The 15970-nt window shown below is 38.2% G+C and overlaps 1 protein-coding gene across 8 annotated transcripts in view; it reads left to right on the top strand.

The window, feature by feature from the left end:
- The window catches only part of RASA2 (RAS p21 protein activator 2), a 126542-nt gene that overhangs the window by 20187 nt on the left and 90385 nt on the right, over positions 1-15970 (top strand). For 7 of the 8 annotated variants that reach the window (XM_024990161.2, XM_024990153.1, XM_005201878.5 and 4 more), the window contains 2 exons: positions 5949-6066; positions 11740-11843. In XM_024990161.2, coding sequence (XP_024845929.1) covers positions 5949-6066; positions 11740-11843 — 222 coding nt within the window. Of the gene's footprint in view, positions 1-5948; positions 6067-11098; positions 11245-11739; positions 11844-15970 lie in introns of those variants that run through there. The other variant, XM_059885216.1, reaches the window with a different exon arrangement.

The following is a 15970-nucleotide window of genomic DNA, read 5'->3' as shown; positions in this document are numbered from 1 at the left end:
ATCTTTTGCACATATTTTCTCCCAGTCTGTGGGATGTCTTTTCGCTTTGTTTATTGTTGCCTTTGCTGTGCAAAAGCTTTTGAGCTTAAGTAGGTCCCATTTGTTTATTTTTGTTTTTATTTCCATTATTCTGGGAGATGGATTGAAAACGATATTGCTGTGATTTATGTCAAATAGTATTCTGCCTATGTTTTTCTCAAGGAGTTTTATAGTGTCTGTGTAGGTCTTTAATCCATTTTGAGCTTATTTTTATGTATAGAGATAAGGAATTATTTAATTTCACTTTTTTACATTTGGCTGTCCAGTTTTCCCAGCACCATTTGTTGCAGAGACTGTCTTTCCAGCATTGGGTAGTCTTGCCTCCTTTGTCAGAGATTAATTGGCGGTAGGTGCATGGGCTTATTTCTGGGTTTTCTGTCCTGTTCCACTGATATATATTTCTATTTTTGTGCTAGTACATACTGTTTAAAAACCACATCTAAATGCTACAATAAGAAATGCAGAAGTGTTCTCTGAAAGCAGATAGTAACAACCATGCAGAGAGTCAGGCTGTATCCTTCTCCCGTTTCCAAGTTGACACTTTCACCTTTTGGGTGTGCTGTGCTGTTCAGCTCACTGTCTAATGGAACACAGAAGTCGTTGCAGTGAGATATTACTTTATAATTTCTGAGTCCATGTTTGATCCAGATAGCCACATCTATTAATAGCTGAAAGATTTACCAAGCTCTGATGACCAGTAATATGAAATGGGATTCTTAGATTTTTTAGAAAAGATAGAAAGGATAAGAAAAGAAGCTAGTCAGGATTAGGTTACAGAATCAACTCTAGCTAGTGTAAGCAGAAAGAGATTTAATAAATGATTTTAAGTGACTTATATAGAATTGTTGGAAAGACTGAAGGAACACACTTTAGTCAAACTTTTAAGTGCTCAGTTGCTTTAGTTGTGTCCGACTCTTTGCGACCCTAAGGACTGTAGCCCACCAGACTCCTCTGTCCATGGGACTCTCCAGGCAAGAATAGTGGAGTGGGTTGCCATTTCCTTCTCCAAGGGATCTTCCTAACCCAGGAATTGAACCCATATCTCTTACATCTCCTGATTGGCAAGTAGGTTCTTTACCATGAGCACCATCTGGGAAGCCCTTAAACTTTCAAAAATAACGTACAAAAGCCACATTGCATCGGGGCCATGATGGGAGTTACCACCTCTTTTAGGATCAGAAAGGTGCCTGAAAAATTAGGAAATTGTAACTTTTAGCTGCTAGTCTTTAGAACCTTGTCACCTGGGCCATGATCAGAAGTCTGCCACTGTTAGGAAACAGCCGGCGACAAGTAAATGGTTGTCACTGCTGCTGGCTCGTGCTGCTGCCGTCATGCACACGACCTGTGTGACAGAATGGATGCTGTGTATCCTTCCTGATACCTGTGAAACCTGTGACTGGATACCAGGACTGCAGCAAGTGCTGCTATAGAAAACCTAGACATCTCCATGACAGTGCTTACTAGTAGAAGCAACCTAAATGCCACCTCCATTCTCTTTTGTCCTCCAAATTTCCAGAGAGCATCTAATTGATGGAATTTAAATCACAGCCACAACCCTAACTGCACGAGAGGCTGGGAAATGTAGTTTTTAGCTTTCTAGTCTCTGCAGTACAGGAAGTCATACTGACCCACCATATCTACCACAGATACAGACCCTGATTTTCCTGAAGGCCAACCATCGCCAAATAGGCTGCAGATAAATTGAGAAAGATTGCAAGTAATACCATGAAATAATGTTGAGAAGCTTGTAAGTTTGTATTTTAGTATATTTTTATTGTTTTATAATGAAACATTAAAAAAATAGCTGAAATTGGTTCTCCACCTGTATGATGAATTTAATGGTCTGTGTATGCCCAAAGTTTCCTGACATTATTACCACAGAGGTGGCTCAGTGGTAAAGAATCTGCTTGCCAATGTGGAAGTCGTGGGTTCAATCCCTGGGTCAGGAAGATCCCCTGGGGAAGGAAATGGCACCCCACTCTAGTATTCTTGCCTGGGAACTCCCGTGGACAGAGGAGCCTGGCAGGCTACCGTCCATGGAGTCACAAAGAGTTGGACCCAGCTGAGCAACTGAACATACACATCCACACGCACAGTATTATTAGCAGAGCTTCCCAGGTGGCTCAGTGGCAAAGAGTCAGACGTGATTTAGTGACTAAACAACAACAAATATTATTAGTGTTCTTGGGAGTTACAGTAAAGAAATAGGTTCAGAAGCCAAATTGCAGATTCAGGCTGTGAGTAGGAGGGGAAGAATTGGAGCAGAGATTATAGAATAAGTTTTCCAGACGCTTGCCTTTTAAGGAGCAGTAGTTTTTTGTTTGTTTATTTTTTGACCAGTGTACTTACTTATTTATATACAGTAATTTACTAGAACTAGTGAGGCCCTATGAAAATACCATATGCAGGACAGGTATCTTCTGAAGTTCCTCATTTCTTTTTGTGTAGCTTAATATAAAGAGTGTGCTCTTAAAATAATCTTTTTGTTTAGAGATGTATGGAGTGCAACATTATTTTTGTGAATTCTCTAACCTTTAGTTACTTCACTTTTGATCTTTTTAAATAATGTGGCAATTAATTATTTTGATTAATGCCAGTTAGTTACTGCTGCAGTTTGAAGGTACAGTTTAAAGACTCGAAAGTTGACTTAACCTATTAGCATGGTCGATTGGTGATCTAGCATTGATTAGATGATTTTACTTTATTTTGAACAGCAGTGACAGATATTCAAAGATTATGAACAACTTTTTTAGGAAGTGATGTTGAGTGCATTTTAAATTTAAATATTCTGTAGAATTTGAATTTTTCCTTATTCTAAGTAAATATCTAATAATGTCACTTTCATTGGATTCCGCAGAGAAAATAATCCCGTTTCCCTCTTAAAAAGGTGGGTGGCGGAATATGTGTACATTTATACAGTGTAGTTTCTCAAGTTGCGCTTGTGTGAATGAAATAGCAACATGTTCAAGGGCAATGATTTAGTATTCCAGATTCCCTCATTAGATATGGAGCATGTTTATTATGATTTTAATTCCAAATTTGTTTATATTGCAAGCCCTTTATGGTGACCTAGGTGGATTTTTCGCTAAAAAAAAAACAAACCCTCAAACCCTCTGGATTGTACAGAGGGGAGGCAAAAAAGGAAAGACTTAAAGGAGAAAGTCGAAAATAATGAAAATGAAATTGTTGGGCAGTGTGCTAGAGTGAGAGAGAGGAAACGGGGATGAGAGAACACAGCAGAGGGATGAGCTGTGGATAATAAGGGCGGACATGTAATCTTCTGAGGAAGAGGAGACTAGATGGATACAAATTCAGATGTACAGTATTTTTGCCTTTTAGAAAACTAGTGAATTTGTAAAGGCCAACCCATATTGGGCAATTTAGGGGTCATTTAAAAGATTAGATTCCTTTATTTTGACTTGAAATGAATATGTTTATTCTGTGACATGGTAACTTGATTTTTTTTTCTAATCTCTCAGTGATAACTAAATAACAGTATCTTACTGGTGCTCTTCCATTGATTTTTCTAATTTTACTTTTAATTTTTGAGAAGTATGTTTTATTCAGTGGACTTACTCAGGACTTAAGCCGGAGAGACAGTCTCCCAGATGGCTCTGAGGGACTTCTCCCTGATTTTTCTAATTTTAATTTAAAAAAATCATTTGTGTATTGAGTTTTTCGCAGGTACTTAAGTTTCTGATAGACTTCTTTAAAGTAAATTGGTTCAAATGGCCTTTTGTTTTAAAGTTGGTAAGCAGAAAGAGACCTGGGTTTATCCAGCCCAGACTTTTTTGTCAGGAAAACTTGTTCTTCCCAGGTTTGTCTGAAGCCATTTGGCCACTTAGTATCAAAGGTAATACGGAAATACTTAGTTTCATGATTCTCAGGGAAGTGCTCTTTCCCTAATGCCCACCACCTTTTTCCCTAATTTAGCGGGCGTCTGATTTCAGCACCCGCTTCTCACAAGAACTTCAAAACTAGACGTACTTGATTCTTTAATATTCATTCAGCACATATTTCTCAATAGTTGACAGTCACTATTTGAGATCCTGAAGATCAGTTAAGTTCTCAGGCCTTGAATGAGGTAGCTAAGAACTCCCTAAGAATGAGGGAATCAGATATAAAAATGAAGAGTTTCAGATAGTTGTAAATGCTATCAAGAAAAGAGAGAAATAGAATATAGTAGCAGGATTATTTTTGTAGATAGAATAGTACGGACGGGTTTCTCTGAGGAAGTGGCGTTTGCACTGAGACCTAAATGAGAGGAAGAGACAGCCATATGAAGATGGGTTAGAGGACTCCAGACAGAGGTCCTAAGCTTGAACAAGTTTGACATGGTTGATGAATGGAAAGAGGGTGAACACTGGGGAGAGTGGGAGGAAAGAGGTCAAAGAGAGGACAGTTGAGTGGGGCTGGGTAGACCAGGGGAATTTAGAAATGGATTGACTTCTGTTCTCTGTTTAGTTGCTCAGAAAGAATCTGTGTCTGATTCTCTGTGACCCTGTCCACAAGATTTTTCAGGCAAGAATACTGGTGTAGGTTTCAGTTTCCTCCTCCAGGGCATCGTCCCAACCCAGGGAGCAAACCTGAGTCTCCTGAATTCCTGGTGGATTCTTTATCCTCTGAGCCATTGGGGAAGCCCCGGTGAAGTCAAATGGTATTGGAGTAGGGGAGTGATTGATCTGAATATTGTGTTTAAAAGATCACACTCCTTGATGAGTGAATTGTAGGATTATACTGATTAAGGCAAGGAGAAGTGATTTCATTTGGGATTTATTATGGAGTTCAGTGGATTTACTGATGGACTGGATGTGGGAGTGGGAAGTATGGGGAACAGGTGAGAGGAAAAGAGGAAGATGGTGGTAGACTGGGGAAAACAGTGGGTTTTAGGGGAGGAAATCAGATGGTTTGGGACTTAAAAAATTTGAGAACTCTACTGGATATTCGAAGAGGCAGTTGAATATTCACATCTAGTGTTGAGGAGGAGAAATCAGGCCTGGAAATGACCTCAGGCCTCTGAGAGGCATGGGCGTTAACACCATATACTGAAGGAATTTGCTTAGGGAAAGAAGAGAAGGTGGCCCAGAACTGAGCCCTGAGGCACTGCAACATTTATAGGTGAGGCAGGGAAAGATGTCAGCAGAGGGCCAGTGATGTAGGAAGAAAACCAGAAATACTGTGTTATGGAAGCCAAGAAAAAATGAGTTTTAAGGAGAGATGTTAGCCTTCACTTACATTAAACAGTGCTGTCAGATCAGGTATGATGAGGACAGAGCAATGTCCTTGGGTTTGGCAATATGAAAGGCATTGGTGACCCTGCCTAGAGTAGCTTCTTTGTCGTCATGGAGTTAAAAGCTGATTGGATGGAAGAATGAATGGAAGGTGTGGAATTAGAAACAGTGACTGTAGATGTTTGCTTTTGAGAAGTTTTGCTGTGAAAGGGAGTCTAGAAATGGAATGATGTCATGAGGGGGAGGTGGAATCAAAGGAGATTTTTTTCTTTTTTGTGCTGTTTTTACAATTGTGAAATACCAGAGTTTATTTATGACCTGATGGTAATGATCCAGTAGAGAGGACAGTTAGTGATACAGGAAAGAGGGATTAGTTGTGGAGGCAAGTCCTTGGGGTGGTGCCAGTGGGATGGGGTAAGAGCACAAGCTGGGGGCATTGCTCTTTCCTGGGACCAGGGATCCAGTGGTACAACATATCTCACGTGCCCCGTTACACACAGCTCCTCACCTCCGTCTCACCAGACTATTTTTGACCAAGTTTATTATCTTTCTGTAATCACTAATACTATTTTCTGTGCTATATCTTATATGTTCTTTTTCATTTAATGCATCCCATATAAGGTTTAGCATGAAGCAGCCAGTGATATTTAACACCAGTTTTAATTTTTGTGCCAACAGGTGAAGCGAAAAATTTATTGCCATATCTTGGACCCAACAAGATGAGAGATTGTTTCTGCACCATAAATTTGGACCAGGAAGAAGTTTATCGTACCCAAGTTGTTGAAAAATCTTTAAGGTTTGTAAAAAATTAGTAAATTATCACTAATACGATATGTATTGAATGATAGCTTTTATATGTTTTCCTGACTGTTATCAAGAAGTCTTTCTTCATCTGAAACTTTTATTTTCCTTTTCGTTTCTGAATTTATTTTTAGAATTACAGAATCTCAGAGTTTGAAGGAGCCTTAATGTTCATTGAGCTGGACTAAATCCATTATGCTTAGTTCCTCCTGACAATTATTTTTGACAAGTCGTCATCTGGCATTTGCTTAATATTCCAGTGACCAAGGATTTCACTGCCTCCTAAGCAGCCTGTTAGGTCTTAGAACTATTCTGACTCTTAGATTTAGTTGACTAATGTCTATCAAAAGGAAAACCTACTGTATGCCAAGCACTTGCCAGGCGCTATATATTCATACATCCACGAGAACAAGATGGACACAGAACTTGCTTTCATGTGGCTTCTCATTGCCTCAGAAATGTGTCTTCCTTTTAATTGTTCCTAATTCTGTCCCTTGAATATATGGGGAACAAGTTTAATCCATCTTTCACATGATAGTCTTTGAAGTTTTTGAAAACAACCACCAATACCTCAGTTTTTTTCTCTAGGCTAAATTTTGCCCACTTATTTGAACTTTTCTCAAAGTACATCATAATTTTATTTCTCTTGAGAATAAATTACCCCTTAACGTTTATACAAGTCACTTAACTAAAGTAGTGCAGTGTAAGGGAACGAGCTCTTAGGTAGATTTCTCATTTTTTGAAAGTGTAGTAGCACTGCAAGAGTATCAGTAAATTTTAATTCATAAAATTGAAATGTGCCACTCTTCCCTTTAATAGCATCTGAGGATATAATTCTAGTGCAGAGCTGTGCTGGAGGGATACAGTCTTGTCCAGAGATAAAAGTTAAAATAAGGGAATCAGAAGTTGTTGGAATGAACATATGATGGATGAAATATTTAGTAGCCCAAGAAGATTTGAATATACTTCACATCTTTAATCATAAATCACCTGCCCTGTTTTATTAGAATTCTGTAATTCTTTATTAGAATTTACATAAATGATGAAACTGAGTCACCAAAAGACTGAACAATTTGCACACTTAATAAAGGAAGTTAGAAGCAAAACTGAGATTGGAACCTGAAACTGTTTGTTTCTAAATGTATGTTGATTACATATCACATAAAAATCAGTGATATATAAAACTAGTAATTTTCAATAAGTTGAATACTTGTTTTAGTTTCTACTACATAGCCTCGTAAATGAGAAACTAAAATTAGCTTACTTTTTGTTTTAAGCCCTTGCCTTGCCAGCTGTTTGTGTTGGGGAAAATGATAAAATCAATTATTCTTGCTGCTGCTTAGTTGCTCAGTCATGCCCAACTCTTTGCCACCCCATGGAATGTAGCCCACCAGGCTCCTCTATCCATGGGGATTCTCCAAGGCAAGAGTACTGGAGTAGGTTGCCATGCCCTCCCCCAGGGTATCTTCCCAACCCAGGGATCGAACCCAGGTCTCCCACATTGCAGGTGGATTCTTCACTGACTGAGCCAGCAGGGAAGCTCAAGAATACTAGAGTGGGTAGCCTATCCCTTCGCCAGGGGATCTTCCTGACCCAGAAATCAAACCGGGGTCTCCAGCATTGCAGGCGGATTCTTTACCAGCTGAGCTACCTGTCCACCTTAAGTTATTTTTCTAGATTCATAGCCACTTGGAAGCTATTTTAAGGCTGTCAGTGGTTACCTTGCTGCTGCTGCTGCTGCTGCTGCTAAGTCGCCTCAGTCGTATCCGACTTTGTGCCACCCCATAGACGGCAGCTGACCAGGCTCCCCCGTCCCTGGGATTCTCCAGGCAAGGAACACTGGAGTGGGTTGCCATTTCCTTCTCCAGTGTGTGAAAGTGAAGTCACTCGGTCCTGTCTGATTCTTAGCGATCCCATGGACTGTAGCCCACCAGGCTCCTCCATCCATGGGATTTTCCAGGCAAGAGTACTGGAGTGGGGTGCCATTGCCTTCTCCAGTGGTTACCTTTGCTATGCTATGCTATGCTAAGTCACTTCAGTTGTGTCCGACTCTGTGCGACCCCATAGACAGCAGCCCACCAGGCTCCCCCGTCCCTGGGATTCTCCAGGCAAGCACACTGGAGTGGGTTGCCATTTCCTTCTCCAATGCATGAAAGTGAAAAGAGAAAATGAAGTCACTCAGTCATGTCCGACTCTTCATGACCCCATGGACTGCAGCCCACCAGCCTCCTCCGTCCATGGGATTTTCCAGGCAAGAGTACTGGAGTGGGGTGCCATTGCCATCTCCGATGGTTACCTTAGGTCATTTCAATACAATTAGGCTAGATGTTTTTTGGATTCTAGGTGCCTCCTAGCATTCTTGCGGAACAGGGTGAAAGAATCTGTAGTATGAACCCTTGCTCACCGTGGTTTCATTTCAGTGTTTCTACTCTTCTGAATGTTGTGATAAGCTGTTAAGTCAAAAGACAGTAGATATCATTTAGATCTGTTATGGGTTCTGAATATTACAGTTTTTATAGAATTTTCATAGCAGGTAAGTAGGAGTCACATGTGGAATCCATAGCTCCTAAATCTCTGTCTCAATCCTTCTGAGAAGTAGGAGACCTATAAACAAACTAAGTAGCAATACTTCTTGTACCTTGTGCTTCTCTTCCCCCACCAGGAATTTCCTTGGGAGTGATATGCATAATCATGGGTCGGTGGTAACGGTAGAGTATAAGTCTTGTCATGGCTCTTCACCAACCTCGTTGAAAACTTTTCTCAAATGGATTGATTAGTTACCTTACTTATTTATAAAATAAAGATGTGGGCACCCAGATGTGGGGATTAGGTTGTTGAGATTGTGATGATACAGTGATACAGGTGACTTAGTGAATAATTTTCATCTTGTTCTTATTTGGCTTTAGAATGTGTTTTAAAAATAGTATTTGAGAGTGGATACATGATCAAATCAGATCAGATCAGTCGCTCAGTCGTGTCTGACTCTTTGCGACCCCATGAATCGCAGCACGCCAGGCCTCCCTGTTCATCACCAACTCCCGGAGTTTACTGAGACTCACGTCCATCAAGTCAGTGATGCCATCCAGCCATCTCATCCTCTGTCGTCCCCTTCTCCTCCTGCCCCCAGTCCCTCCCAGCAGCAGAGTCTTTTCCAATGAGTCAGCTCTTCGCATGAGGTGGCCAAAGTACTGGAGTTTCAGCTTTAGCATCATTCCTTCCAAAGAAGGAAATTCTCAGTTTTATCATTTTTTATAAAGTGACACAAAGGAGAAAACAATACCTACGCATCTTTGCCTAACAGTTGTTTTATATTAATTTCTATGTTGAGACTAATTCAGAAGACTATTTTGACAGACCAATTTTTAAAAGTTTATTTTGGTTACAATTTGAAGTGCAGTTGTAATGAATTTGAAGTGAAAAATATATTGACAGAAATTGACCAGGTTTTATAATAACTGAGAAGCTGAGTCAACTGTTTCCTGGATAGGGTCAGAAATGACTTCTTTAAGAGTCATTTGGGCTTCCCTGATAGCTCAGCTGGTAAAGAATCCGCCTGCAATGCCAGAGAATCCAGTTTGATTCATGGGTTGGGAAGATCCCCTGGGGGAGGGCATGGCAACCCACTCCAGTATTCTTATCTGGAGAATCCCTACGGACAGAGGAGCCTGGAGGGCTACAGTCCACGGGGTGGCAAAGAGTCGGACACGATTGAGCAACTAAGCACAGCACAGCACAAGAGACATTTAGTTTGCATTTCATCTTCTTTTTAAGTTGTGACATCCTGAAGAGATTGTAAGTTATGGTGACATTTTAAAAATATCTTTTTAATTCTTTAAACATTACCAGGAAAGAGGTACTCTTGATAAAGGATGTTGACTAGTGTTTCAGAGATTCATGTCTTAGTAGGAGAATTTAAATATCAAAATAGCATTCTTACAGTGAACTTAGAAAAGCTGTTTCGTAGGAGAAAATCTTAGCAATTTGGGGGAAGGCAAAGATTTCTTTACTTAGGTGCCAAAAGCATCAGTCATAAAAGAGGAGAAATAATAAATTGGATTTTGTCAAAATCAGAGCCTTCTGCCCTTTAACAGATACTGTCAAGAAAATGAAATGGCAGGCCACACCTGCTAGAAATGTTCTGACAAAAGACTTGTGTCCAGAATTTATTAAAACAAAAAACAAAAAAACCCGATGAGAAAACAGACAAACCTTTTAAAACCTGTGGTGGAGACTCCAACAGTTCCTAAAATAAGATATACAAATGGGCAACAAGCACATGAAAAGATATTCAACATCCTTATTCATAAGGGAAATATAGTTTGTATATTTTTGTCTCCATACAGTCTTGAACATAATGTGTCATGATAGAAATCAGATCACTGGTTCCCGTGACAGTATGGAGGGAATGAGTACACATGGGAACTTTCTAGGGAGATGGAAGTATTCTTTATCTTGATTAGGGTAGAGATTACACAGGTGTAAGCATTTATCATGTCATTCACTGGAATAGCTAGTTTTTTTCAAAATGACTTTTAACTGATGTATAGTTGAGTTATAATGTTGTAGAGTAGCTAATTTAAAAAAACTTCCCGTAGCAAAAGTTGACAATGATGTGGAACAGCTGGAGCTGTCACACATTGCTGGTAGGAGTGTAAAATAGTATAGCCACATCGGAAACAGTCTGACAGTTTCTCATAAATTAAAAACTCACCTACCTTTTAACTCAGCAATTCTATTTTTAGTTACCTCACCAAAAGAACTGAAAGCATTCAAGAGTTTTATAAAAATGTTCATAGCCACTGTATTTTTGATAGCCTGAACTGGAAACAACTCAGATAACATCACTAGGAGAATAGACTGTGGAATATTCAACAGTCAGTATTCAACAATTCAATATTTTATTGTCCCAACAATTAGAAGAAATGAACTAAAGATATATGCAGCAAAATGGAAAAAAATCTCATAGGTATTAAACTGAGTGAAAGAAGCTGGATGCAAGTGTACATATTATTTGATTCCATTTATAGGAAATCTTACAGTAGATCTTTAATGACGGAAGTCAGATCACTGGTTGCCTGTGGCACGTATGATGGAGTAACTGCAGAGAAACAACAGGAAACTTTGTGGGGAGTTAGAATGTTCCTATATTTTGATTGGGATGGATGCTACACAGGTTTGTAAATTTATCACAAGTCAGTAACCTCTGTACTTTAAGTTACATGTTATATGATTTGTACCTCAATAAAGCTGATTAAAAATAACCTAATTCAGTTTTTAAAAATATGTTTTAAATAACATTTTACATAACCATATTCATTTTAGGTATTATATATTATTGTGATTTACGTATTTTTGAGATAATGGTGTGAATGACACTGTCCTCAGCTCTCAACTGTGTCCACTTTAAGGTGAGCATGACCTCAGGCAGTTACTGGATCTTCTGTCCATAGGACTCCAGAAAATCTTCCGAGCCCAACCTGGCAGTCAAGGTCCTTTCAGAAATTCAGCTTAGTTTGTCCAGGCTTAATTGAAACTTAGTATAGAGAATTATTTTGGAATTCTTGATGTTTTTCTTTATGGTTTAATCTATAATTTTATTTTATTGAAAATAAAATATGAGGACACTGTCGAGTTTAAATTTAATGAGCTTTCCCTCTTTTCTCTCTAGCCCGTTTTTCAGTGAAGAATTTTATTTTGAGATTCCAAGAACTTTCCAGTATTTGTCTTTCTATGTTTATGATAAGAATGTTTTACAAAGAGACCTTCGTATAGGTATGTACCGTTCATAATTATCTTTTAATCACAACATTGGTGTTTATATTCATTCTTTTTCTAAGTATAAAGTATTGAAAACAACAGAATAATATACTCTCAAACTTCTAATCCTTCCCTCTAGACTTCATGTTCATTTGCGGATCTGATTTTTAATTTGTATGCTCAACTTGGGCGACACTTTGTCAGGGAATTGACATGACCATTTTCCCTCTAGTCATGGTGCCATATATTTCTGTAGTGCCTGATGGGTCCCTTTTCTGTAGTATTCATTATATTTGTTCATCAGTTTGTTGTTTAATGTCTAGATGCTCTAGTTGAATATATATATTTATGAAGGCAGAGACTGTCACTCCCAGAGTGCCTTAAATTTGGTGAATGATCAGTACAAGAATCGTTGAATGATTCAAAGAATGTTTTTATACAAAGATTACAGTATTTGATCCCTACCAAAGAACAGCTGTTTTTGAAGTTTTTCTAATAGAAGTAATAATTCACTTTAATCTGATCACATGTTTTCTCTCTGGCTGTATTGGTGACCAGTAACTCTGTTTCTTAAATAATTTCCTGAGGTATGATCTGTGAGCATCAACTTGGACAAAGCTAACTGACCACATATGTGTCACATTTATGGCTTTTGCACCACTGTCTTTGAATAACAGAGGGCTTTCACTTACATGCATTAGTCTCCGTTTTTAGTGTCATGAGTTTCATCATCTCCATCTCTCCTTTCCAGTTTCAAATATACTCATCACCTGCAGTTTAAATGATTAAGCTTTATTTAACTTTGACCTCTTGACTACCATCTAATTTGCTTCTGCTTTTACTGTTGAACTCCTGAACAAGTGATTTATATCTTTCTGCTTACTACTTATTTCTTTTTTAATTCACTGTAATCTGACTTCATTTTTGAAGTTTACCAAAGTCATTTAAAAATACCTTTTTAAAAACAGTAATATTTTCTCTTAATTCTAAAATTATTACATGTTTTAAGGGACTGGTAATGATTCTGCCTAAGAATAGCTACGGTTAATGCTTTGTGTCTTCTCATTCTTTACTTCATGCATTTATATTATTATACTGTATTGTTTATTCAGCTGTTTTTTCCTCTTTCACTTAATTCACATTCCTTCAAACATGACATGGGCATAATCATTTCACTGTACCTTGGAAATTATCATTGAAAATTTGTTGTTCTTGGATATTACTGAAAAATTTTTTTCTGACTTGATCAGTGAAAGTAATATTTGATTTTTTTAAACCTGTATTTTCTGATTACTAGTGAATTTGAGGAATTTTTATATGTTTATTGGTCTTTTACATTTTTCTTCTGTGAATTAGTTCTTTTGCTTATTTTTCTTTTGGGTGGAATTTTATTTATTCTTCTGCCTCCATATTTGATAAATCCATTAACTTTTGTCAACTATATGCATATCAAATACTTTTCTTCTGTCGCAGAAGGCATTTCATAGTTTTCAGTCCTCATCTGCCTCTGTGTCACATTAAACTCTTCGGATTGCTTATTCAACTTGTTGAAAGCCAAGGAAAAGGCAGTTTAATATTATTGTATTTTCCTAATTATTTTCCTTCTGACTTCTGCTTTACTTATATGTAGACTTTTCTCTGTCCAGCAAACCCTTAATTATGGATCATCCCAAGGCTACATCCTTAAACACTTGTCTATGTGGTGTACAAAAGGTGGGAATATTAAGGTGAATAAATTTCAAGTTGCTCCCAGGTTATCTGGCTGATTAATACTAATATATTTAATAGGGTCTGTGCTGGAGGTCAGAGAAGGCAATGGCACCCCACTCCAGTACTCTTGCCTGGAAAATCTCATGGACGGAGGAGCCTGGAAGGCTGCAGTCTATGGGGTCGCTGAGGGTCAGACAGGACTGAGCGACTTCACTTTCACTTTTCACTTTCATGCATTGGAGAAGGAAATGGTACCCCACTCCATTGTTCTTGCCTGGAGAATCCCAGGGATGGGGGAGCCTGGTGGGCTGCCGTCTATGGGGTTGCACAGAGTCGGACACGACTGAAGTGACCTAGCAGTGCTAGAGGTAGGAACAAAGTAGTTGGGAGCGTAGAGGAAAGAAGAGTTAATTTTGTTTGGTGAAGAATTAACAGAGACTACCTAGGTAGGAAAAGAAAGAAGTTTCAAGATAATAGGGATTAGCAGAAGCACAGAAGGAAAGGTGAGTCGTATTTGTGGTGTATCTGCTGATATATGTAAATTACTTAGGCCAAGGTTGGTAGAAGGTGAATCTGGGAATGTAAATTGGAGCAAGTTGTGATGGACACTTAAAGCCTTGCTAAGGAATTTGGACTTCACTCTGTAGACAATTTAACCTTTTAAGAATCGGGAACCTTTTAAAAATTATGTATAACTGTATATATGAATATACTTGTGTATTTTAACAACTTCCTATGGTCTGAACAATAATAAACTCAGTGTCCATAGATAACATATTTAAAATGTGTATACATATATATAACTATATATACACATATTTTTAAAGTATGAAAAATCTGGTTTAAATATATCATGTATGGTTTATGTTTTAGAATAGAGAGAGATTAGAGGCAAGGAGGCTGTTATCAGATGAGATGAATAGGGCAGTGGCAGTGGAAACGCAGATGAGGGAATGTCCTTCACAGGAATAGCTTCACATGGGATTTAGGGACTGAGGAGATAAAGGGGGGATATAAGAAAGGAAAGAGTTAAAAATAAGCTTGTTTTAATTGCTGTCATTAACTGAGATAAAGAGCATTCAGGATGAGAAAGGGAGAGGATGACTTTGGTTACAAACAGGTTAAACTTGCATTACCTGGGGAGCATCTTGGTGGACATGTTTGTTGATTGTTGGAAACACAGACCTGAAGCTCACAGAAAAGATCTGAATTTGATGTTTGGAGATGTGATATTGAGAATCATTAGCATTATGTGAAACTTGAAGCCTCTGTTGGAATGAATGAAATTGCCCTAGGAGCACTTCTGGAGGCTTAACAGGGGAAATGAGGCCTTAGTGAAGATTGATGAAGTGTATCAGGAAGATTGGAAGAGAGAGAGGAGGGAAAGCAAGGAGATCTCTTAATGGGAAAACAAGACTTGATAGAGGCTTTTGGTGATTATTAGCAACACGAGAGAGTGTGTATCTTTAATTGACTACTCTGACTTTTTAAGAAAATGTTTTGTAATTTTCATCATCTATTTACTCATAGTCATCATATAGTATTTGTTGAAAAGGCCTTTAGTTGAGGTTTATAATTATTTCCAAACATTGCTTGTTTTGTTTTGTTTTGTTTTTTAATTTTTAAAGTAAAAATCAGTCCTTCGTGGAGTGGTATCAGAAGGTCATAACTTGCTGTAGGAACTGTAAAAAAAAAAAAAAAAAAACTTTACTAAATGTAGAAATTTTTGTTTTTTCTTTTATTAAAGTAAAGTACATATGTAGCCTTTAAAATTGGAAGGTAATCTTGATATTTTCACTTATTTTACAAGTCTTTGCCCAGTTGTAGGCTAAATAGTACCATAGCATTTTCTGGGAATTAAATTTGAGCTAGAATTGAGAGAACCATCTTTTAAACTTAAGAAGATCTAAAAACGTGTACTGGTTGGATAGCTTTAAGAACTTGTTTGTTTTTTATTTTTAATTGTTTGATAATACATGGAGAACTTTTCTGGTGGTCCAGTACTTAAGAACCTGCCTGCCATAGCAGGGGACATGGGTTCCATCCCTGGTCCTGGGAGATCCCACGTGCCTCAGAGCAGCTAAGCACGTGTGCCTCAGCTGCTGAGCCCACAGACTCTAAAGCCTGTGCTCCAGCTCCACAACAGAAGCCAGTGCACTGAGACGCCTGTGCTCTATTTAATTAAAAAAAAGAAACTGGCATCTAAACCCTGATTAGATGTTATTTTGAGATACTAGTCTGCCATCTTCTCAGTTTGCCACCTTTCTGAATAAGTTGTTATTCCTTTAAAAAAAAAAAAAGAATATTTTTCTTTTTGTAAAAGAAAATTTTTAGTTATAATATTACAGACAATTAATTTTGGTCACTGACCTCCCCCCCCCCAGTCCCCTTCCTGGAAGTGATAACTGTTATTAATATGAGGCATAATTTTT

The sequence above is a fragment of the Bos taurus genome, chromosome 1, assembly GCF_002263795.3.
Source record: "Bos taurus isolate L1 Dominette 01449 registration number 42190680 breed Hereford chromosome 1, ARS-UCD2.0, whole genome shotgun sequence".
Classification (NCBI taxonomy): Eukaryota; Metazoa; Chordata; class Mammalia; order Artiodactyla; family Bovidae; genus Bos; species Bos taurus.
Note: the sequence above shows the minus strand (reverse complement) of the source record. Positions and strands in the feature narration are given on the sequence as shown.